Source organism: Typopeltis vanoorti, chromosome 3 (assembly GCF_054136105.1).
Source record: "Typopeltis vanoorti isolate ZY-2024b chromosome 3, IOZ_Tvanoo_1.0, whole genome shotgun sequence".
In the NCBI taxonomy this organism is placed as follows: domain Eukaryota; kingdom Metazoa; phylum Arthropoda; class Arachnida; order Uropygi; family Thelyphonidae; genus Typopeltis; species Typopeltis vanoorti.
The window spans coordinates 148,744,465-148,771,182 of NC_143551.1; the positions used below are offsets into that span (position 1 = coordinate 148,744,465).

The window sequence follows — 26,718 nt, forward strand, 5'->3', positions numbered from 1 at the left end:
ACTCTCCCACTAGCTCATTTGTACTCCCTTGCAAATTATTTATTCCTAACAGCATAGTCAACTCCTCTGCATTTCCTCTCCACAGCCACCCTTCCTTTGGTGCTTCTCTCAGACATACTTCTCACACCTGCTCCATTTTCACATCTTTTACCATAGAATTCTTAGTGAGCACTACACTATTTTCCACCATTCTATTATAATCATTCATCTTTGATTCATCTGCTACTGATACTTCCTTCTTATATCCTCAACTAACAATCTCTTCTAAATGTCCTCTCTTACTCTCCACATGCCTCAATTCACTCCTCAACCTTACTAATTCTTTTTTCTATTATTCTCACTCGTGTTCATATCTTTCATACTAGTTTCTTTACCATTCTTCCTTCATTCTTCTTCTGTTCCACCATCTTTGGTATCTTCCTGTCTTACTACTCTTTGCTATGTTATTCACCATACTTATACCACATTCACTATTCCAGACTTTTGCTAAGCTCATATCACTTATGTCATTCATGCTACCATTGAATGCTTCTTTCACCGATGGGGCTCTGGCAAACAAGGCAAGCATTGCTGCTGCTGCAAAAGTATATCTTTCCCAATTGGAAGAAATGTCAACTAGACCTTTAGATGGTAGATGTCTTTCATCTATGATGAAATATTGCTCACACATTTGGGATGGGTAATGCACCAAAATCCTCTGTAATATTGCACAATTCTAATCAAAAGAGGGCAACCCGGCTAATTAATGATCCCTCTCTCTCACATATCGACTTCAGTCTCTCTCACTCACTCACAGACGTTCAGTTTCTGCCATATGTTTCTTCTACAGATACTTTCATGGCCAGTGCTCTGCTGAATTGGCCACTATCATTCCTCCACTTTTCTCCAAAATTCATTAGAACCAGAGCTACTGTTAATCAACACCCTTTTACATCTTGAAATTCACCAAACCAACTTCACTGTCTCCTCTTTCATTCCCCCACTCTGCCTTCCCCCAAAGAATAAAACCTTCAGCTATTCAAAGAAAATGTGAACATATTCTGCCTTTCTTCTTTTCCTCTTGCCCACACATGGCACTAATGTGCTTATAGGTCTTGTAGCCTTTTGTGTGTGGATCAGATTTTAAAAAAATATCTCATCCTCAAGAAAGAGTGGACAGTTACTACAATTTAAATGATGGGTAGACAAGGGAGCAGGCAGTCTGAAAACCTAAATAAACTCTGAACTTATTAAAGCTATTTCAGTCCTTCAATGAGCAAGGTGGTGCTCATGCTACATGATGAACGTCATCTCCTGTTTCCAAAAATGTACATATTACTGATTTTCAAACTTGTTAAACATTCTAATAGGTAACACCATAGCTTATATATATATATATGTGTTTTTTTTTTTTTTTTTACATCTCCCACTTGTGAAAAGTTGTAAAAGTCTATAGTATAGTAGTGCTGCATGCGAGCTAAGGATTTTTTAGCATTATTTATTTTTTATATTTTTTATTTATCTTTGGAGACCAAACATGGAATTTTTTCAAGCCAGTTCAGGCCTCTAATAAGAAGGGTAGTGGTCTTACACCAGGTAGTGAAATTCATCATCTACCACCTAAAGACAATCACAAACATATGTACTCATAGTTAGATTCATTACCTCACAGCCTGCTAGTTGGAGAATGGATACATTAACCACATGGCCAACCAGGCCATCATATGTGTGCATCGAATGAAAAAAATAATTATGACATAAAATACAAATTTAACACCCACATGCTCAAAAAAATTGAATTAAAAAAACTCAACAATAATTAGTTTATTTATTAAATAAACTAATTTATATAACAAAGCTACTACATACATTTTATTACCTTAAAAGCTGTTGTTTTGTCATTATAAAAAAGCTTTATTAAGTTTCATTATAAAAAAAAAGCTAATAATGATACCAATTATCAAATATAAATAAGTGTTCAGTCAGAAACACTTTGCTCACCTCTTAATGCTGTGGGAACTGTCATTCTGTGGCTAGCGGGAGAATACGGACTTGATGATCCTGAAATGCAAATAAGAAAGATTAATAAAAATATAAGATGAAATTCATATAAGTACAAGTGTCATGCTCAGTGACACTTATATGAACACTTCTTTAAGGAATTTTCTATAACCAAGTTCATTAACTATTTAAAATGAGTTACAATGATTTAAAAATTTTTCAAACAAGTTCATCTGAAGTCCAAATTTCTAGACTCCTTGGGAAAAAAATAAAAAAAGAGAATTTACACAAACCTCAAAATTAATGCCCTATTGTAAATTTTCAAATGCTTAAATATACACTTACACATCATTTATATTATTATTATTATTATCATCACAACAAACCCTCCATCAAAGGTCTGTTTCACTTGAGGGGAAGCATATCTATCATATCTCATTCATACTCCTAGCATTCACAGCACATTCCAGAAAATGCTAACTACTCAGCCATCACTCTCCATGAAAAAAAAAAAATTAAATTAAAAAATTTAAAAAAATAATAAATAAAACATTAAAAAAAATAATTCTTTACTCCTTTTCATTAAGCTTTTTCACCACTTTAAGGGACTGCTTCTTTTCTTACACTCTGCTCTATGTATAATTACTGTATTAATTCTGTAAAATCCCTTCACCAAATTAAAACATCTCTCATATCACCTCAAATATATTTCTTTCCACTCACTTTGGGATCCTCTCCAAAGTTTCTGTATCACAATTGAGACTAGATAATCAAATCTGCACACAAAAATAAATATGTGTTTTGTTCAATGCCTTATGATCAATACCTACTGACCTTTACTTGTCAATGTGTACCCATTATTACAGCCACAGTGTGATGTGTAGCCTTGGCAATACTTGCAGACTGTGCACTCTAAACTTCAGGTTTCTGGGAGACCATCATTCCGAGATTTCAAATCTCACTTATCTCCTAACACAGTTACAAGTTTTTTCACTTGGTTACACTATAAAGTAAAGATGCCAAGAAATGATATTCCTGGTTTATACCTTTATTCAAGTGTAAGCAAATAGTTCACATGTAAAGTAACTTCACAACTGAGCTACTTGTATATAGAAGCTAATTTCACATCAGTTGTCTTAGTATCTCACAATGCAAAGCATACATTCTTGAGGATGTGTATAATGCTATGCATTAAAGGAAGGGCCACTACCCAAATTGGTCTTCTTCTTCTTGGCTTCACGTGTTAGACAACTGTTTGCCTGTAACGTTTTCAAGGATTTAAAAAGTCTTCTGCCCATTTCCTCCTGGGTCTTTCTCTTGATTGGTTTCAACCTTGATTAAGTTCTCATCGGTGGGAATCAGACCCAGAAGGGATACCAAGTGGAACTTGGAACTTCTTTGGGAGATGGACCAAGTGCTTGACTCTTCATCCCTTCATCTGATTTTAGCTTGAGTATGAGGGGATTATTGCAGGTAATTTATCTGCTCATTGTGAACATTGTAAGCTGTATTAGTTTTCTCTAGCGATGGCGGATTTCGGTTTTTTATATATGAAGCAATCTGAGGGTTTAGAGTCCGCTGCCTGTCGAATTAGTTGATTTGGGTGATTATCTGTGATTGTGAAGAATTTTTCTGCAATGCCTGTCATGTAGGTCTTGATATTAGGAAGGTTGGCTTCTTGGTGTAATTGCAGGTTTCTGATGAACCAAGGGGCATTAAATGCCATTCTAAGGCATTTGTTCTGTATTGTTTGTAATCTGTGGATGTTCTCTTTAGATGTATGTCCCCAAGTTGGTGAGGCGTAAGTTATCTGAGGTCTTATCACTGATTTGTAGAGGAGAATTTTGTTGTTTATATTTAGGAAGCTGTTCCTATTCAAAAGTGGATATAGCTGTGCAATAGTCTGACTTGCTTTGGTGGAGACACTATTTATGTGTGTCTTGAAATTTAGGCGCTTATCCAGATGAACTCCTATATACCTGGTAGAGATGTGCCAAGGGATGACTTTTCCAAACATTTGTATGCTTGTGTTCGGTTCTGCTTTATGTCTGGTGAAAAGTACTGCAGAGCTTTTTCCTGGGTTGATTGCATACTGGCAAAAAGAGCGGTGATGGATGGAGACAACTTGGGAAGATCTGCTATGTATATGGAGAAGAGTAGGGGGGGGGGGGGAGGACAGCAGAGAGCTTTGAGAGACTCCAGCTGTGACTCTCCTCTCTGTGGATCTGATTCCTGTGATTTTCTGTTATTCAGATATGACTTGATAAATAGAACTAGTGGAAATGAGATTCCAACTTTGTGTAGTTTAAAAATTAGACATTTTGTGCCACACTCGGTCAAATGCGTGTGTTATGTCCAGGAAGACTGCGCCAGAATGTTAATGCCATTCGAATACTTGTGCGATGTATTCAAAGACTCTATAAATTTGGAGCGTTGTGGAGTGTGTTTTGTCCTATTCTTGTTTATTTATATATTTCCTTTATATATCTTATCCTTTTTCTTTGCTTATCGTCACCTCCGTACTAGAAATCTAAACTCTTGCTCCTCTTAGTATCCTAAAACATTTATTTTTTAAAGCTGCACCATTTACGATATTTAGGTTATAGAGAAATCTAAAACAAGAAGCAAATTCCTAAATAAGTCTAGAAGTGAAATAATCATGCAGTCGTAACCTTGATCTCATAACTTAACTATTCCCCCCCCTAGGTTTGTATGTTATAACAAGTGGTGCACTGAATGGCAATTTCAGACAACTGAATATTTGATAAGCAAAAGTTTATTAAACTCATAAATACAATACAATACGTATATTATTTCTGGGAAAACTCCCATGTTACTCCTCTTAATAAACTATTATAATTACGGCTATTTTGCCTGCTTCAGTTTAGGAGTGCCCTTGTTTAAATGTCATTGGCTATTTACTCACGGATTCTTAGGACATTGTAGATGTAAATTTACCAAAAAGTATATGTAGCATAAGGAAGAGAAATTTACACATACCTTTTTCTGGGTGTTGCGGCTTTTCTTTCTGCGATGTCCGAAAACTACTGAGTGTGTGTGGAGGGGGGGGGGTACGCAATTTGGGAGAATTAAATTAGAAAAACCCGGGTTTTTTCAGTAATATATATATAAACATATATATTATATTATTATGTTATATAGGGTGGGGAAAAGGTGAAAGGGTTGATTTTTTATATAGGGAGGGGGAAGGGGAAAAGGGGGTTGACGGGGTGCAGTCCGTTTCAACTATTTTTGGTCGTCATCTGAACACATTGGGAAAGTGGATGCTATGTCAGGTCGGGTAGGTGCTTCTGTTTTTGAAGTGTTTGTGTTATCGCCTATTGGTCGGTGTTATGACCTCAATTTTATGTTGTGAAGCTTCCAAACCTCGGAGATTATGTAGGGCCTGTGTATGTTGATAGAGTTCGCGTCATCACATTTTATGGCTATTGTTTCCAATATTCTAAGCATTGTTTCATTGTCTTGTCTGTCTACTATGATGGCCTTGTCAATCTGTGGGGTATATTTTTGTTCAAGGGCGTGAACAGCTATTTCCGTTTTTCCTGTGCTTTGTATTCGATTTTTCTTTTTGATGTTACATTTTTTAGTGTTTAAATGTTCAGGAATAGGGATGTTACAATCACAGAAGTGTTCTTGTAGTCTTGCCCATAAAGACCTGATGGTGGAACCTGTGTAGGTGATATCACAGTCTTTTTGGCAGGGAAATTTATAGACTACATTGTGATGTTCAAATATTTCTTTCTGTGTGAGGTTTGGTGGGTTTTAGGAGATTTGCCAGTTTTTGGTGAATACCAGTTTGTAGTCAGTATGTTTGAAGATGTATTTATAGGCTTTGTATGTGTTTTGGGTGTATGGTAGTTTGATAATTTTTTGTGTTGGGAAGTTCGTTTTGGTACTTGGATTGTTTTGGCGGTTTTTTGCCATCCTGTTTGCGTAGTTAATCAGTTGTGTAGGATAGTTGCGATTTATGAAGATCTGTGTTAGTTTTTTTATTTCTGCGTTTAGACTATTCTGATTGGTTGAAAATTTGGAAGCATTTATGAATTGTGATAAGATGACAGATTTTTTAACAGTATATAGAATATGGAAAAAGGTATGTGTAAATTTCTCTTCCTTATGCTACATATACTTTTTGGTAAATTTACATCTACAATGCCCTAAGAATCCATGAGTAAATAGCCAATGGCATTTAAACAGGGGCACTCCTAAACTGAAGCAGGCAAAATAGCCATAATTATAATAATAACAATACAATACATTAAATTCTAAAAACTACAATTCAATACTAAGATTATACAATGTTAATAAGATAAGCAAAATATAAAATTTGAGAATTTCACACTAGCACGTGGGATAAACTGTTATGCCTCCATAAAGGACTCTACACACACAAGATAAAGGGGCTTTCCCATCAATGATTAAGTTGCCTTAAATCTTTCACCCGCTTAAGCACAATAATATGACATAATAATTCAATTAGACACAATTGGATTACACACATTAATTTACAAGAGTTATGTGGGCTTAGCAATTCCGTTGCTACAATGAATGCCACATTCAATTCTCTTGACCTTTCTCAGTTAAGGGTAAATTACATAGACTAGTATCTATACACACAATCGCTCGTTCAGTAATACTGATAAACTAGTTCCCTCTTTCTCTATACTATTAAGTGAGCTAAAGTCCTAGTTCAACTCTCATTCAAGTCCTTCAATTGCTTAGTAATGCGAATTACAATTACAGCCATATTAAATTAACAGAATTAACATAAAACCTTTCACAATACCATTTGATGAAACTCTTCTACTAGACGTTACTTGTCTGCGATTCCTGAAGAAAATTTCCTTCTGTAGTGGGACATATTTGGGGTGCTTCGGAACACAAGGACCATCTCGGTTGCAGCATATCAGGCTTCTTCTAAGGAAACACGATCTATATGTTGTTCTGCAGTCATCAGATTTGCCATGAGGATATCCACAATTTCCACTGATAGTCTCCTTCCTTTAGACTAGGGTTGGCTTAGTATGCGGTAAATACCTTTCTTCCTGACCATGTGGCATCCTTCGTTCTCGATGGTAGGAAAATGGGACCTAAATCCCACTTACAAATATTCCATGTCGTGGCAGACGGAGGGGACTCCTGACTGGCACTCTGGAAACTGCATAAGGTAACCTCCAAATGAAAACTGGCAAAAGACCTCCTGGGGGGGGGGGGGGTTCCCTAACCCTTTTATATTATGACCCTACCGGCACCTTCTGCAATTAATTTTCTCTCCCCCCCCCCCGACATTAGGATACGTTTCTCGTAACCTGTGAGGGTGGCATCTCCCTTCTGAACTTTCCATTTTTGGTGGGGCTGTGTGCACGCGACTGACCTGCGGCAGTGTCTAAATCGGGAACCATGACCTTGGACTTCACTTCGGTTCTAGGTAACCCTATGAGTCAGCTTTATCAAACTCTATCAGCTCACCTATTTTTTCTAAGAACTAGCATAACTCACAAACTCTTGTTTCCAGTGTATAACAAGCAAGCCTTTACATGCAAAATTCTTATAACTAAATACTGTAAATTAATTATCTCATTCTTCTAATATTATACAATCAATGTTCTTATACGAGTTAATAATTATTCTTTTCAATATATTTATTTCATTTTATACTTAGATGCAAGCACGATTTTCTTATTGAGGTTTCTACTTGTTAAATTGTGATCAAGTGAATTCTCCTATGAAGTTTACAAAGATCCCAAATTTAACAAAGGTTCCCTCCCTCCTTAAAAAATTTTTTCATAAATTTTTTCTTACATCTGGGGTTCCAATTTTTGTCAAGGATTTCCTGCTCCTTATCCACTCTTCATGCTTTGGATTCCCCAGATTATAGAAGTAAAGTGTGCCCTTGTTTTTGACAGCATTGTCATTTAGCTTTCTATTATGGTGTAATTCATCCCCTTGGATTCCTTCCTGTCAACTGACAAACTTTCTATTCCTTCTCTCCTTATTCCTTCAGGAACTTGCTGCTTATTGAAGAAACACCTGGTAAATTGTAGGCACTGAATTCTGCTATGTGCTTTATCCTGACTGTGTTTTTTCTTTTTAAGTTTCCTTCTCCGATTTGTCCTACTTATACCTTCTTTCGCACCTCGGTTAGCTGTCCGAGATGCATCCCAGGTTAAGATCCTTTCATCAGAGGTATGTTCACTCAGGGGATAAACTCAATTCCTGTGGTCTACCTTACCATTTTGTCAGGGCCAAAGGTTATACCTGGTTTGTTCTCGTATCCTGTCTTGATTCTGGTTCTCATAGTTCCTTTCCCCCACCCTGGTTGACATTCGTTCATTTGGTATACTTGCCCCAATGCCCTCTCCAAACTGAGTGTACCTGGAGAACTGTCTGTCTGAGACTGGATTCTCCTGCTCTCCTTGACATATAACATTATTCTTCTTACTTGCAGGGGCATTTATATTAAGGCTTTCTCCTAGACGAGGATTGTGGCCTTTTCCTTTGATCTGCTTCCTTTCTAGCAGGTATGTCTCCCTCCTTATATAATCAAACCTAAATTTATACCCTGACAGGAAATCATTACCCAGAATCAGTTTAATGTGTGGGAGAGAGGACCCTGACAGGACCAGAAACTCTTCCCAAACACACAACTTGAATTCTGGTAGGTATATCTTGAGATTCACCGATCTTGAAGCGTGAGTGCTAGAGGTTGTAACACCTGATATTCTCACATGTCGCCTGAGATGGGTGATATTATCCTTAATATAGGGCTGTATTGTCGTAAAGAAGTTCTCAGACATGATGGACGACTGGGTTCCAGTGTCCAGCAAGGCATTGCACTGTTTTCCACATGCACTGGCTATCACCATCAATTCATTAGGCTGCTCCTTCTTTCCTTGCCCTTTATTCCATACTCTGCTCATATAAGTGTGTGAGTTTAACTCTCCATTATGGCCCTTACCGAAGTGTTTCCTATTTACATAACAGCCACGAGCAAGGTGCCCAATCTTGTTGCACTTGAAGCACCTTGGGGGTTCTCTACCATTGCTCAGATCAATAGTTCTCCATTGACGCAGAGAATTTACTGTTGCTTGTTAGGAGGTGATTTCTAATAGCCTCTGCGTTACTGAATCCAACCGATCAAGAAGGGGTCTTTGTAGATGCTCAACTTCTTCTCGTATTAACCTAGTGGTTTCTTCAGTTCTGCTATGACTAGGATCTGGGGTCCTTACAGACAAAGTTTCCAGTTGTGTCATCACCTCATCCAACCGATCCATAATAGGCTTTTAGAGAATTCCTATTTCTTGTCTGACCAAGGCCTTGATATTATCTGTATCAGCATAGGACCCTGTCAATTTTTTTATCAATGGTCTATCACCCTCTTCAATCCCTTCTCTCACCTTAAGGTCTTTCTCTCTTTTCCCTATTTTCTTTGATTTGTTCACGCCTCTTTTCTGGATTTCCTTTCTCTTCGACTACATAGACTAGACCTGGAACAGTTGTGGGACGGAGGTCTCCAAGAATTTCATGTTCTTTGGCAGCAATGTACCAGTCACATAGATTGGTCAACCTTTAGTTAAATGCAGTCTCTTTTAATTCTGCTTTGACTCCCTGTCTGAAATGCTGGAAGATGGCCCAGTCCAGGTGAGGCTTTTCTTCACCTTGGACACTCAGGGTACTTGCCACTGTTAGTAATCTGTTGTGAAATTTGGCTACACTCTCCCTATCCTTCTGTGTGCACCTCTGGAGTTTCCACAAATTTGGTTCTAAACTTCCCAGTTTGGAGAACTGAGAAATCAGGACTGTCTTAAAGCGAGAGTAATCTAGGGTATCTTTGAGGATGGGAGAGGAGTAAAGGAAGGTTTTTGCCTTCCCCACCAGTTTATTACGGAGCAAGACTAACAACTGAAAGTCGGTCCATCCTCCAACTTTTCTAAGCTCTTCTATGTAACAGAAAAACTAATGATGTCGTCGGAATCTTCTGAGTGTGTCTTAAGATGATATCCTTAGCTTCTTGAGTTGGGTTGGTTTGCCAGAGTTCAGCAAGCATTTCTCCTATATGGCTTGTTATTTTCTGTAGGAGAGGTTTCTTGGTTTACTGTGACTGTTTTGGTTTTGGATCTTTTAAGTAGGTTGGTCTTGTAACATCAGCATACATCCTTCCGTCCGTTGTGGAGATTGTAGTTTGATGGGAGGATGTGTGTTCTTGTACAGGTTTGTTGGTTTGGAGTTGAGTCTTTTGGTTTTGAGGAAATGCTATGCAGTCACTATAGTTTGCAGGGGTGTGGACCTCCGTAATTTGCACACTTTGCTGGTTGTAGGCTGTTTTTTTTGGCATTCATTGGTTGCATGTTTGCCACACATTTAACACATCGGTAATCTGCTTCGCAGCAGCATTGTGAGTGGCCAAACTTTTGACAGCAATGACATTGCATCATTGTTTGTTTATGTTTTAGCGATTCAGTTTTTATGACTAAATCACAAATAGTCTGTAGATTGTAGATATGTTTCTGGTCTTTACTGATCTCTACCAATATTAGAGGATATGGGGTTTCATCAGGTCTGTGCATTCAGCTAACTTTTGTAGGACCGAAGCCTTTGTTTTGGAGATCTTCTTGAAATCTGTTGTAATGGACTCTGTTACCCCTCTGAGTACAACTTTAAGGTTCTTTTCACTATTGAGTGCAAATGTGTGGTAGGGAAGGTTGTTATTATCCAGAAATTTAGTTAGTTGTCTGTAATCGGTGGAAGTTTTTGGCTGATTAAGAATTCCTTCTTCTGTATTAGTGGCTTTCGTAAATGATATTTCTAGAGTTCGGAGTGAAGTAACAAATGGGGTATTCTTTCTTTAGTATTTGTATTAATATCAGTCTCCATTTCTACTGTTTTGGGTAATTCTCTAGTAACAGAAATTTTCCTTTTTTTAGTTTTAATGGTTTAGAATTCTTCTTCTGCATCAGCTGTATCCAATATATGGTGGGCATTGTGTTGGGGTATTTGCGCATTCTCAGGATCTAGTGACTGACCCGAGCTTCGCTGTCCGATGTCTATTGCCATCATGTTACCCAGATTGTCATCTGTGACAATTTTTTTGGGGGGAAATGTGTCATAGAGTTTTACTTTTCCCAGCCACCTACTACTAAGCACCTCACCCAAGCGGATAAATTCCTGATAAACATCCTCAAACTTTGTCTTGTCTATCAGATTTTCCATGTCTATGTCTATCAATTATCAAAACTTAAAGTTTAAAAGGCTGGTCCTAGAACCTAAATGTGAAATCCCATAGATCAAATCAATGATCATTGAAGTTGAAGAAATGCAGAAGTCATATATTTCCCATATATGAGTAGTGCAAAGGTGTATTACCAGATTATTAAACTACTCTGGATCAGAGATAGATATTGAAAGTTTTTTCAGTTGGTTATACTATAAATTAAAGATGCCAAGAAATTATATTACTGGTTTAATTCTTTATCCAAGTGTAAGCAAACAAAGTTTGCTTGTGAAGTATCAATGCTATATACAAGTAGTTTAGTTGTGACTGGACTAGTTGTACATAGCATTATGCACACCCTAAAGGATGTGTTTTCTTTGCATCATGGGATACTAAGGCAACTGATGTGAAGTCAGCCTCTATATACGAGTAGCCCAGTCGTGAAGATACTTCACGTACAAACTTTGCTTACACTTGGATAAGGATCAAACCAAGAATATAATTTCTTGGCATCTTTAATTTAATTTGGTTCCAAACTGCACCAATATACTATGTGGCCTTTGTGCTATTCATAATTCAAAGAACTCTACCTTTTTACTCCAAGGTGCAACATCACCTTGCATTTATTAACATTAGAACTGTAATCCTGCTCATGCATTTGACAAACCTCAAAGTCTATTTCAAACTCCGCCATGGGATCCTTAGGGGTCTTATACCAGTCCTAAGCCTGGATAAAGGAGGAGGAGGGTCGGTCAGATGAGTGTCGATGCTCTGACCATAAAGAAAAAACATGATTGTTATCTGATGCCTATACAATCAACAGCTACGACATGCTGGCTCAGGTGTTGCCCGGATAAACAAGGCCCGCGATACCAATCGAGCGATCGGAGTTGGATCAAAAAGTGGGATACTGAAAGGAAACAGAAACTAACAGAACTGTTATCAGTAGGAACGTGGAATGTGTGGACACTCTGGATGTCAGGAAAATTAGAACTACTTTGTGAGGAAATGAAGAGATATTGGTGGGATATACTAGGATTGGCAGAGAAGAGATGGACATCATCTGGAGAGATCAATGGATGCGAAGTAATATGGTCAGGACATGACACCATGCACGAAGCAGGAGTTGGCTTCGTTCTTAGCAAAAGAGCTTGAGAGGCACTGTTAGGCTACAGTTAATGAACAAATCATAGTAGCAAGATTTCAGGCAAAGCCATTCAACATATCAATAGTCTAGATATATGCACCCACATCTGACAGCACAGATGAGGATATTGACTTATTCTACAAAGATCTGACAGAGACAATAGAAACAATACCAAAGCAAGATGTGCTAATTATTGAAGGAGATTGGAATGCCAAAGTTGGAAAAGATAATGATGGTTGGGAAAGAGTCATGGGTAAATATGGTTTCAGAGAAAGAAATGAACGAGGTGAAAAATTGTTAGAATGCTGTGGACCACGAGATGATGATCTGTAACACAAGATTCCAACAAAAGGAGTGTAGAAAATGGACGTGGCGATCAAATGATGGGAAAACCAAAAACATGATTGATATGATTATGATTAAAAGATGATGGATAACATCAGTACAGCAATGTCAAACTTTTCAAGGAGCGGATATAGGCTTGGACCATAGTTTAGTGATTGCAAACATCAAGGTGAAATTAAAAAAGAAATATAAACCCCAACATCAGAATAGAAGAGATACAGCACGAATAAGTGAAGCAGAAATAGGAAGAGAAACTTAAAAGTGTGGAGAAAGAAAAAAAACTCAAAAAGAGTGAAAAGAGTAATGAAGGCGATAGAAGATGCAGTTGAAGAAACAGTACCAGAAGAAGAGAAGATCAAGGAGAAATGGATTACACAAGAAACACTGAAGTTAGTACAGGAGAAAAGAATGTTGAAGATAAGAAGGGATACATCAGAACAAATAGAAGAGCAATATAGAAGAAAGTGTAATGAGGTGAAGAAAGCAGTCAGAATGGATAAGATGAAATGGTTAGAAACCCAATGCAACAATATAGAACAGTACTATGGAGAGCATAAAACAAGGGAGGTATACAAAATGATCAGAACCATTAATAGAAAGTGGCAACCAAAACAGACCACAATTAAAGATGAAAAAGGCAAAGTATTGTTGAATAAAGAAAAAATTGTACAGTGGTGGACAAGATACTGTAGTGAGTAACATAAAGAAAAACTAGATTCAGATAGCATTGGGAAACTGACTGAAGAATTGAAGCAGATATCACCACCAGGTAATGAGTATGATATGGACATTTTAAGAGGAGAGGTAGAAAAAGCAATAAGATGGCTAAAACACAACAAAAGTCCTGGTAACGATAACATTACTGGAGAAATGATTAAATATGGTGGTGAAAGTATGGTTACAGAAATGCACCAACTATGTAATAGGGTATGGAAAGAAGGGAAAATGCCAGAGGAGTGGGTGAAATCAATATTAGTAACATTATACAAGAAAGGAAATAAGCTAGAATGTAAAAATTATAGAACAATTGCCTTGATAAGTCACCTTGGTAAAGTGATGATGATCATATTGACAGAAAGATTGAGAACACAATTGGAAGCATACCTTGCAGACGAGCAAGCAGGATTTAGGAATGATAGAACTACAATTCAACAGATTTTGACAATGAGGTTAATAGCAGAGAAAGCTAAGAGAAAAAACAAAAACATATATACTTGCTTTGTTGATTTTCAAAAAGCATTTGACAGTATTGACCAGAAAGTGACATTAGCAGTTCTGAAATCCTATGGAATTGATAAAAAACTAATAGCTATATTAAAAGATGTTTATCAGAAGGCAGCTGCAGCAGTTAGAATAGGTGATGATTTGGGGAAATGGTTTAAAACAAGCAGAGGTACTAGACAGGGAGACCCAATATCACCAAGCATTTTCATCGCACATTTAGACAGAGCAATGGACAAATTGAAGGAAGATGCCAAAGGAATATCTGTACACGGAATGAGAACTAACAATCTCAGATTTGTAGATGACATTGTTATTATTGAAGAAGACGAAAGAGAACTACGAAAAACACTGAAACTGTTAAATGAGGAAGGGAAGAGATTTGGACTTGTTATTGAACTTGGAAAAAACAAAGACAATGGTATTTGGTGAGAAGAACATGAAACAAAAGATACAAGTGGATGGAACTGATATATGACATATGACTTGGACTGTAAAAAAGAAATAAAGATCAGGATTGCAAAGGGAAGAACAAATCTGAAGGCTATGGATAACATCTGGAAAAGTAAAGTGATCAGTCTGCAAACAAAACTAAGAGTACTGGAAACATGTATCTTCAGTGGTGTACTCTACGGATCTGAAACGTGGGTTATTATCCACGTTTCAGATCCATATATATAAATAAATAAATAAAGAATCAAGAAAAAGAATTTTGGCATTTGAAAGAACTTGTTACAGGAAGATTCTAAGAATAGGATGGGTACAGAAAATCACCAATGAAAAGTAAAGTGATCAGAACTCTATCAGAAGATACAACCAAAACAGAATCTAATGCAGAAGATTATAAAACGGAAGCTGCAATTATTTGGACACATCTGTAGAATGAGTGAGGTCCAGAAGATAAAGACATTTATGTTTGGTATTTTGGGTGGTTTAAACAGAAGAGGTAGACCATACAGAGAATGGATAGACGATATAAAAGACTGGTGTGGAATGGGTGTACAAAAACTGCGACACTGTGCACTGGACAAAGAAAGGTGGAAGAAGATAGTGAAACAGGCATCAGACATCAATGGGCAGTGAGCCTATGGTTCATGATGATGAAAGTCTATTTAAATCTTCCTGAAGGGAACTGACATCAACATCACTCCTTGTAACTCCCCAACTTTTCATCATCAACAAATATCAGCAACTTTGGATGAATATTCCTATGAAATATCATTAACAAATAAATTAAAACAGTATGGCACCAAGAATAGAACCCTGCAAAACACCTCAACTTTCTGGTATTGTTCAGAGAGAAACTCCTATTTCTCTGACCAACCTATTATCCATCTTCTCCATCTTGTACACTAACTTGTTTCTGTAATCTACCAAATGCCTCTGTGAATATCATCATATAGAAGTCTCCCATATCTAATATATTCATCACTATCATAAAATGACTGGATAGCTAAAGTAACATTACCTTTAAAAAAACCTGTGCTGACCATCATAGAAATCCTAATAATCTGGTCCTAATTTCTCATAATATCTTAATTACAACTGCAAATATACATACTGGTCTAAAACAGGAAACTTCTAGCTATTTTTAATACCAGCACTATTTTGCCTTCATTCTACTCCTTAAGAATGATAAACAACCATGTCAAGGGTATAACATGTTCTTTTGCATGTTCTCAAAAAATGTAGTGATTTGTCATTTCTAGTCCCTTAGTCTCTATATCATTTGATTCCCCTCTAAATGTTGCTTGGCATCATTCACAGTATAATATACACATACAAACTGCTCATTAAAAATGTCACTATATCCTTTGCCATAGTCACTTTGCTACCATAATCATCTATCACATTATCCTTCCATATTTATTCTTTCTTTTGCATACCAAAAGTTAAGGAATTTCACTGAATTTTCTCTGGCATAAATGGCCAATCTCCTCTCTGCACTCTTCCTTTCTTAAACTGCGTCCCTAATTCACTGTTAATCTATTTCCTTCCTACTTTATTCATCTCACTCTTGTTATATAGTTGTAGTACAAGGCCTGTGTCAGATGTGTCTTGACCAATACCACATTGTATTAACTTTTTTTCTCCATACAACCCATCACCCCATGGCATGAATGTTAGTTAACATGACGATTCTCATAATCTAGTTTGTTTTTTATATTGATCCCACTGAGATAGAAAGTTACTCCCCCCCCCTCTTCAGGGAAATAGGGAATACAGGAAATCCCAGACTTGTATAAATTTGAACTTACAAAAATTACCCTGAAAGGGCTATGAAAAAAATCTGAATTATAAAAATTTTACTTACTGCACATGCATTACTAACAGCAGTTAGGTGACATGCACTGCATATGCTGTCTGCTAGGAAGATAGCATATGTGGTACATGTGTATGTCTTCCTTATTAATGACACAAATGTGTTGCATATTGTATTCACACACTTTCATAGCTTTATGTGGGCACTGGAATAGAGTAAAAAAAAAAGAAAAAAAAAGGGCAATGGAAAAAGCGAACACATGCATAAGTGCACCAAAATTGATCTAGAGATGAAAATGAATATTATAAAGAAAAAAATAATTATCTAGTACTTATCTAATAATTGTCTTTTTAAAAATTCTGAATGACGTATATTATGCATTCTATTGCATATTCAGAAAATTTTGAAGTTGATTTTTGTGTCGTGGCAACCATCAAAAGTTCCCTGCAAGGGGACTTGCCTTTTGAAAGCATCATGAAAATGCTTTTTCATGATGAAAATTTCTGGATAATGCTGACAAAATGTTTTTAACATTTTGCCAGCATGGTGGACATAGAAATTAGAGGATGAAATTAGAGATAGAAATTTAATATGGTGGACATAGAAATTAGAGGATGTATTCTAGTTAAGTCTGTTATAGAGAGCTTCATGAAGAGAATTAAAAAGCTGCTGTTCAGTCATCTCTGGATAATTTCATATGGAGGTTGGCTAAATTAAACATTTTTTTCTACTTTCTCATAATATACTTTATCATATTATTTTGCATTAAGAATCACATAACAACATCTAATTTGTGTGTGCATAATGGGAATGAGACTAACAAAAGTAAGATTTAAAACAAGTTCAAGTACTACTGTATACATGTACTGTAAACACCTAACCAATAAGTGTGATTAACAGTTAAGTTTGTGGAACGGAAGTCTTAAGTAAGCTAGGAAATGTCTCAGTACTTCACAAGGAAGGTTCCAGGAGACAAAAATAAACGGAATAAAAGAGGAAGAAGAAGAGAAATATGTTCAACATGTTTGCAGCTGCATTGAAAAGGGATGCTGGGCAGCTGTTGCTTCACTGAACTGACAACCATCATTAATCCATTTTCTGTTGGCCAATGACTATTGAAATACCTTTAGAGCAGACACAATGCTGACACACTGAGTCTGTGAGAAGGCTGAAGTGAATCAAGTAAGAGAGGGATCATCTATGAGCCAAATTGCTTACCTCTTAACAAATTCAAAGATTTTTAGGGTAATTGTAAGTGCATCGCTACAAACAGGTGAGCAGTATTCTAAGGGTGGGTGGATTTGGGTTTTGTATAGAATTAAAGTTAGGAGGGTGTAAAATAGCATCTTGACAAAAGAGAATGTCCAGTTTTTTTGTATGCTAAGAAAATTACTGATGTGTTGTGATGTGTATATCCAGGAGAGAATTTAGATAAATGTTAGTCTAAGACAGAGATCAGATTCTGTCTGATGATTTGTGCATTACTCAGAGTAAGAGTAGGCAAGCAGAGATCGCTTTTGTGACACAAAAGGCAAGACTTTTGTGTCACACAAAAGTCTAGGCCAAGGGAGGTTGCTGTTGAAAGCGCTGTTGCCACTGTGCATGCTTTACCTTCCACTCGCTTGCATCTTGTTCGAAAGTATAGACGAAAATTTTATTTATTCGCTTATGGGATCACGGACGTATCTTCGAAAGGACTTAAGTCGAGGGATGACTGTACTATTAATTTTGAATTTTCTGTCGATATTTGCATGTTAAAATTGCTGCATATCTGTTGGAGTTTGAATAACTGCTTTTTGGAGGTGATCATTTTTTGCAAATAATACTACATCATCTGCATATCTAACTAAATTTAATTCTTTTTTTTTAATTTATTTCATTTAATTTGTTTCCTAAATTCTATTATTATTTCATTCATGATGATGTCAAATAAACATGGACTTAAAGAATCACCTGATCTGATTCCTTCTCTTATATTTTTTGTGTATATTTTACACATTCGTTTTTTGTTCATATATCTTTGATGCTAGTACTTTCAGGACATCCTGTAATCTGATTGTCAAAAGCCTTCTCTAAGTCAATAAAACAGTTATTTGCATTATAACAAATATATCAGTACATTAAATTCCCTTTTGGAATCCTCATTGTTCTTCATTATAATTTATTCTTGATTCTAATTATTTTTTGATAATTCATAAACATATTTTTAGTGATGCACAGTAAGTTTATTCCTCAATAGTTTTTGGGTTCAGATTGTGTTCCCTTTTTAAATATTGGTATTGTAATATACATTCACCATTCATTGAGAATCTGTCTTTTCTTGAAGATATGTTTAATTAAATTTTTCATGTTTTCAGTCATTTTTTACCCCTATATTTTAGCATTTCATTATAGTTCCAGATGATTTCCTATTTTGCAATTTTGAGATGGCTGATTTTCTTAAATTATTATTTATTTCAATTTCATTTGTGTTTTCTGGCTGTGGTATTTCAGACATTTTTATTTCTTCTTCGCTTTTATATAATTGGTAAAATAGTTTTTCTACTGTTCTCTTTCCGTGAGTGATATATTTATACATTCACAAATTTCTTCATATTTGGCTATACTAGTTTGATTACATAATTTTTCCCAATGCGAATCTATCTAATCTATTAAATCTAATATTTAAATAAATCTAATATTTCATCATCATCATCATCAAATTCCTGCCATGTACCCTCAAGGGGTGTACAGGATATGATAGTACTACATGAAAAAAATTACATCATTATTAATTTCCTATCTACAATTTTCCTCCAAATCAGTCTGTTACTTGTCAACACTCCAATATTATCAGATCTTATATTTCTATCATCTAAAGCACTTTGTACCGTATCAATCCACCTATATCTTGGTCTTCCTCTCGGTCGTTTTCCTGCCAACCTGGCAGAGAACACTTGTTTTGCTAATCTTTCCTCGCCCATTCTGTTTAAGTGACCATACCACCTGAGATTAGCTCTGCTAACGCATTCCTGGATGCTGACAATGTCAAGTTCTTTCCTAATATCCTCATTTTTAATATGATACTGCCATTGATGCCATCTGTTCACGCCTATAATCTTTCTCAGGACTCTCATATCTGCAGTCTCTAGTCTTTGGTCAAGTGTTTTACTTCTGACCCAGCTCTCAGATCCATTTAAATATTTAAATTCGATTTTGTAAGATCTTTAAGAGTTTTTAGCGAAATTAAATAATTCTGACACATTTATCAGGAAAACAATGCACAACAATAAAATTTGCCTTTAGAGAAATGTAGGAGACATTTACCAGATCATAGAGAGCAGGCATATTTACTTCTAGCACATCTAGTTTTGCACTCATATGATTTAGCATTTACTTTCCCTTAACTTAAAATGTGCAGTACTGCACATTTTAAGTGACCTTGGAATGCATTTGCTGTTGTGAAGTTGCAGGAAGTATCATCAGCATAGTAAGGACTGGACACATACACACACACACCACTTTTTACACTTGTATATATAAATACGTGGGTGGTCTGAAAAGTTCTCGGCCTCAACCATAAATAGCAACACTATCGGCAAGATTTTCTTTTTCTAAGTTGGTACATCTGTCATAAGCATCGAAGTGAAATTGCAAGTCATTCTATCAAGATTTTTGTTTTTATACTGCTGTCAGAAGCCAAAACGTTGTTTCAATCTCTTGAAATGGATAAAACTGAGTATCGTGCGGTTATAAAATTCTTTGTAAAAGAAAGTTTAACGCCAAAAGAAATACATTCGAAGTTCATAAAAGTTTATGGGCACTCTTCTCCTTTGTTTTCGACAATTAAGAAATGGGCTGCCGAGTTTAACCATGGCTAAACCAGCTTTGAAGATGATCCATGTGAAGGACTTCCAAAAAGTGTAACAACACTAGAAATCATTGATCAGTGTATGATATGGTATTGGATGACCAGCAAGTCAAAGTGCATGAAATTGCTGAGACTATAGGCAATTCAAAAGAACGTGTAGGATACATTTTGCATGAAGAATTGCAAATGAAAAAGCTTTGTGCAAGATGGGTGCCACGCAGATCAAAAACGCACTTGCATGAAAATCTCTGAACAGTGCTTGGAGCATTTTAACAAGAATAAAACTGATTTTGTGTGTCAATTTATTACTATGGATGAGATTTGGATTCACCATTACACACCAGAATCCAAACAGCAATCAAAACAGCGGACAGAAGCCAGTTGTTCAGCACCAAAGAAGACAAGGTCATGGCATTGGTGTTTTGGGATGCTAAAGGCATTTTGTTTATTAATTATCTTGAAAAAGGTAAAACAATAACCGGGGAATATTATTACGATCTTTTAACCAGACTAGGCGAAAACATTTTTGTGATAAAAGACCCAGTTTGCAGAAGAAAAAAGTCATCTTTCATTAGGACAATGCACCTGCCCACAAAGGCATTTTGGCAATGGGAAAATTAAGGGTCTGCACTATGAATTGTTGGACCATCCACCCTTTTCCCCAGATTTGGCTCCCTCTGACTTCTATCTCTTCCCAAAACTAAAACTCTTCCTCGTTGGTCAGCATTTTTCTTCGAATCAAGAGGTGATTGCAGCTGTAGAGGGGTATTTTGCAGATCTTACTGAAAACCACTACAGGGATGGGATAATGGCACTGCTGGAATAAATGTATTAGTCTTAAGGGAGATTATGTTGAAAAATAAAAATAATTTAGATGTTATAAATTCGTTTTTTCATTGTTAGGCCGAGAACTTTTCAGACCACCCACGTATATATACATAAGTGGAAAATATAATCTATCTATCTATATATATATTCAGTATATATTCAAGCATTCACTCCATTGATCAAGAAAAGCATGTAACTTCAGATGTAAAATGGAGGAGTAAGGACTGGACTTTGGTTCCCCACAATTTTGCACCAGGTGTGTACAGTATTTAAGAGGACAGTTAAAGGGTACAAATCAGTTAATGACATTTGCTATTTCGATGGTATGGAAGGAGCAGATGATTGCTACTTTGATTTATCAAACATCTCCAGATTTTATGCAAAGTCAAAACATCTAATAAAACACTCCAACCAGCCACAAGATTATTACTTCAGGACAGTACATTGCTAGCTTTGAAAGTAACTAATGACTGCTGTAGATAAAGACAGTTCTACTGATGGACCTAAAAGTACAGCACCATGTTCTTATGAATTGGATCTAGACTTGCAGCTGCAAGGTATTTAAGTACATCATCTGAAAACCTAATCTGAGATAAGTGGGTGGCTGATGGTATTAGAAATGTGAGGTATGAATATGATCAATATGTGAGTACATAATCAAAATCTGAGCTTAGTTTGAAGACCTACGTGTTGAAAATAAATATCCCTCTATTCCTGCAGCATGTGTTATCCATGTGAAGAAATCCAATGAGAATATGGTTTTGCTTCTTAAATGAATTAACTGCAATTAATACAGTGTAGAATATCTAGAGATGACCTAAAAGTGATAATTCTTTTAATGAGTTTCACATGTATTAAACATGTGAAATCCACTGTTTAATAAAATTAAAAACTGATTGTGGATAATGTCTCTTCATGAGGTGACAGAAATTTAGTAGCTTTTTCAACACTGGTCATAATATGGTTTGATATCTGAATATGTCCCCAGAGTTCAAAGAACAAATAGGATGAGAGTGAAATGGATGTGGAGTCTTATTAAACATGTAGAGGAAATACATCTAGTGCAAATAAACAATTGTATACATGTTAAAAACTGGTTATTATCAAAAAAACAAATCAGTGAATCGCAAAAATTACCCTTCTTCAGTTATCCCTAGCTGTTCCTTGCCAAGTACAGCATATTTGTCCCCAATTTCTGTATGTGAGCTCTTCACTAAAATCTTCACAACCACTCCAGAGATACTGATAGGTCAACAGACACATCAGTCCTTGCACCACCCTTATGCAATGGGATTATCATACATTTTTTCTATTTCTGTGGGATCTTTCCTAAACCAAGACTTCAATTAAACAAGCTTGACATTGTTTGCATTCAAGAATGTGTGAGCAGAGATAATCTAAGGTGGTGTAGCGGCTCACTTAAATAGAATAGGAAAGGAAAGGTTAGTAAAACAGGTGTTTGATGCCAAGTTGGCCAGAAAAAAACCCAGAGGAAGACCAATTCTAGGTGAATTGATTCAGTCAGAAGTGCCGTAGATGCACGAAATGTTAGATATGACAATATTGGAGTGGTGACAAGTAATAAACCAATTTAGAGGAAAATTGTAGATAAGAGATTAATAAAAATGTAAACTTAATCATGTAGTGCTGTAATAGTAGCCTGAACTGTTGAGGCTATATATCAAGAAACTGATGATGATGCCAAAATTGCATTAATATGGAATTCAATCATACCAAATATAACAGTAATTTTTCTTTGGACTTATGTTTATAGATAGTTATATCAAGAAATTGTTTGTTATTAAATTAAAATATATTATTACTAACAGCAGACCTTCATGTATGATTTGGTGTGAGAGATCTATATTGTTACTATTCCTGACATACCTTGCTTTGCATATTTTCCATGTTGGGATACTCAATACACTCTCTATGCTTTACTCTACAACACTTTTTTTTTTTTTTGCTTCTATCTTTTCCATTCTGACATTTAAACAAATGCCAAGAACTGCAGTGGGGTCACAGTAACTAAACCTATTTTTGTTTAGGAATTATGATGAAGTGAAATATAAGGTAGGTGCATGCTATGGCAACTGTATGTGTTCTCTAACTAGTTTTAATAGTTTGTGTAGGAGGGGATGGAATGGTCAAGGCAAAGAACATTAAGTCAATAATGCACTGATCATGCTGAGATGTAAACAGGATAGCATATACAAGAGAAGGCATAACATTAGTATACTGATGTATGTATTAAACATTTTTAAATACACACACTTTAAAAATAATGTGTGTTTAGCATCTAAAATAACATATCTTAAAAACCTATGGTACATTTATGTAATATAAAAAATACATCTTAATATTTAGTGAAAAATGGGGTTGAAAAATAACCTTGTGGACTTGGCATAATAGGAGTTCCTGGGCCAGGTGGCCCTGCACTAGAAACTGGGGGACCCTAAAAATAGTGAATACACATAAATGATTCATGTATATAATGCACATAACATAGAAATCATTCAACACTATAAATGCATGTATACATTATTAATGATACAACTCATCAAAATCAAAAAGCATTCAGTGATATTCTGTTTTATAATGTGGTTTCTTCAAATTGAACTTGCAATGTAAATGCACATTTTTTATATTTTGTAAGGCACTGTACTTTAATGTGACCTGAAAGCTGCTATAATCTGGCCATTCTGGCTGTCCAGTGTAGTTCAATGCTTCATTTGTTACTAGAATCAAGTTATTATGTATTAAACCATATGAAAATTAATATATAATAATTGCAATTAATTAGTTTTTATTTTTGATAAAGAACATTATTATTAAATAACACTTTTTATTTATTTATTTATTTATTTTTTTTATAAAAATGCTGAAATGGTGAAAATGCTACGTTTCACCATTTCAGAATGCATTCAATTATTTTACATTTCAAGAAGCAGCAGAATATAATAGGAGTTCTTATATTATGTTATATTCTCCTTCTGCCTTATTAAAATACTCTGGATTAGAGATAGATGTTGAAAGTTTTTTCACTTGGTTATATTATAAATTAAAGATGCTTTTTGGCTATTTGTATATGGAAATATTACTTCTGCATTACTTCAACCTTGGTATCACTTCTGGTATCACTTAATGAGACCTCGATAAAGGTCAAAACCAGTCTGCAAACATGTATAATGCTATGCATTATACATGTTTGCAAGGATATGTGCATTGCATTATGGGTTACTAAGGCAATTGATGTGAAGTCATTAGCCTCTATATACAAGCAGTCGTGTAGTGACTTCACACACAAACTTAGTTTGCTTACACCTGGATAAAGGATGAAACTAAGAATATAATTTCTTGGCATTTTTAATTTGTGCCAATTATTCTTTTATGCCTACTTCAGCAAAATAAAGAAATGATGTTTAAGGAAACTAGAAGACATGCAAGTATATTGGTTAAGTGATATCTTTAACTTTCATTGTATTTTAAGGAGTTTCATGGAACGACTGGAAGCAACAAAGAAATAAAATAAAGTCAGAAAAAGAAGAGTCTGATGGATTAAATGATGCAAAGGAAGTTCTTATATGGTCAAGTGAAATTACAAAACTTTCAGCTGCATGCTGTTCACAGTTTATTTCATATAATATTTGATGTCATCTCTAAGATTTGAATTTAGTTGTAAGAAGAGTAGGAGAGAATATTATTGAACTCATTATGTAATTCCTAGAATTTCTGCATCATTATTTGTATGTATTAAGAAGTTAGAAATTAATTTAATACTTTTAATTCTATAGAGAATATGAAGTCAGATCTCTTTAGAGAGATAAAGTGAATTATTTAGCATACATAATTTGCATCTGTTGTATATATTTATATGTTTATAGTAAATATTTTCTTATTTCTATAATTGTCATTCTTTGGATAAACACAACATACTGATCTTGAAGTCAATGTACCATCACGGATTGAATCTGAGACATTCTAACCAACTAAAATAAAAGTATATACAATGCTTGGAAAGAAGTCAATGGACACCATAGTGTGAGGAACAAACAGCCATTGCACCTACCTTAATAAAATGTAGAACTTCCTTTTGCTGCAGTGATTGCAGTAATCCTATGGAGCATATTTTCCACAAGCATATGATAGCAATCAATGGGAATGTTGGACCATTCTTCCTGTAGGCATATAACGAGGCACTGGATTGTTATAGGGCAGACATCCCTTGATCTCACCTGATGCTCCAGTTCATCCCACAAATGTTCAATAGGGTTGAGATCAGGGCTCTGTGAGGCTAGTCAAGTGTGTGGCGACGTTCACGTCCACAAACCACACAGTTACAGTAGCAGTCTTATGACAAGATGCATTGTTTTGCTGAAAGAGACAATGGCGAGTTCCAGGCAAGCTGATGTGTTGAACATTATTCTTAACTTATTTTAATAGTATTAACAACACCGGATGAACCATTTCATAAAAAAAATATGTTTATTAACTGGCTTATATTTTGCTAAATTTATCAGCATCTTCAGAGCACAAAGTATCTTAGTATGGTATAAATTTTTTTTCACGTGTCAAATTAGGACTTTAGATCTTTTGTCCGTTACAATTTGAATTGTTTCACTTACTTATTGGCACATATATATGCTGATTTCAAATTCAGTAAAATATAAGCCAGTTAATAAACATCTTTTTTTATGAAATAGTTCATCTGGTATTGTTAATACTGTTAAAATAAGTTATGAGAAACTCTGAGTTAAATATTCCTGGCACCACAAACAGAAGTCCAAGGTGAAACCAGGAAAAACAGAATCATCCCATCACACTGCCACCTCTGAATTTCATAGTTGGGGTTACGCACTCTGGTAAGAGATGTTCACCAGGCATCTGCCACACCCATCCATCTGCTCAATAGAGGGTGCAGCATGATGACTCCATAACACAGCTTTCCAAGCTTCCACATCCCACTGCTTCATGTTGATTCAGGTAATGTCTTCTTCTTCTTCTTCCTTTCCAGGCTCATAGGCCAAGTGACCTGTTCTGGACTCAATTCCATCTTTTTAAGGGTCTTCCTCTGCATTGAGTACCTTTTGGGTGGTAATTTAGAATTTGTTTAGGTATTCTGCTTCTATTCATTCTTAGTATGTGTTCTTTCATTTTTCTCTATAGCAAATCACGGTTTCATTTAGGGAGGTTGTAATTCCAAGTTTTTTTCTGATTTTGCTGCTTTTCATTTTGTCCATTATTGTGACTCCTTCAGTTCTGCGCAGAAATTTCATTTCGGATGATTCAATTCTTCTTTCATCTGCTTTTTTTATTGTCCATATCTCACTGCCATAAAGTAACGTTGGTTTAGCAACTGTATTCTAGATTCTTATTCGTGTGTGTTTTTGTACATAATTGGGTTTAAAAATTTTATTTATAATGCCTGTTACTTTTAAAAAGTTTGATATCTTTGGTTCTATATCAGCTTCATTTTCATATGACATTGTGCAACCTAAATATTTGAATGTATTTAATTGCTGTATTATTTTGTTGTTTATTACTATTTTGCTTCTTATTGGATTAGCACCTTTGAAGGCCATGACTTTTGTTTTGTCTCTTGATATTTCCATACCATATGTTTTTATCAGATTATTTAGACTGCATAATGATTTTTGTAGTTCATCTTCATTATTTGGTCATCAGCAAAAAGAAGAGTAGCTAATCTGGTGTTATGGTTTATCTTGAATCCTCCTTCATTAGTTATCTTCCATTCTTTTATGATTTTATCTATGTATATATTAAATAAAACCAGTGAGAGTGGGCAACCCTGACGTACTCCTCGATTTATTGGTTTCCAGCTTCATGTTGAA

The 26,718-nt window shown here is 35.5% G+C and overlaps 1 protein-coding gene across 5 annotated transcripts in view; it reads right to left on the reverse strand.

The window, feature by feature from the left end:
• The window catches only part of LOC150108648 (single-stranded DNA-binding protein 3-like), a 511,764-nt gene that overhangs the window by 128,299 nt on the left and 356,747 nt on the right, over positions 1 to 26,718 (reverse strand). For all 5 annotated transcript variants that reach the window (XM_090416121.1, XM_090416119.1, XM_090416120.1 and 2 more), the window contains 2 exons: positions 23,258 to 23,321; positions 1,981 to 2,040 (listed from right to left, as the gene is read on the reverse strand). In XM_090416121.1, coding sequence (XP_090272247.1) covers positions 1,981 to 2,040; positions 23,258 to 23,321 — 124 coding nt within the window. The remainder of the gene's footprint in view (positions 1 to 1,980; positions 2,041 to 23,257; positions 23,322 to 26,718) is intronic.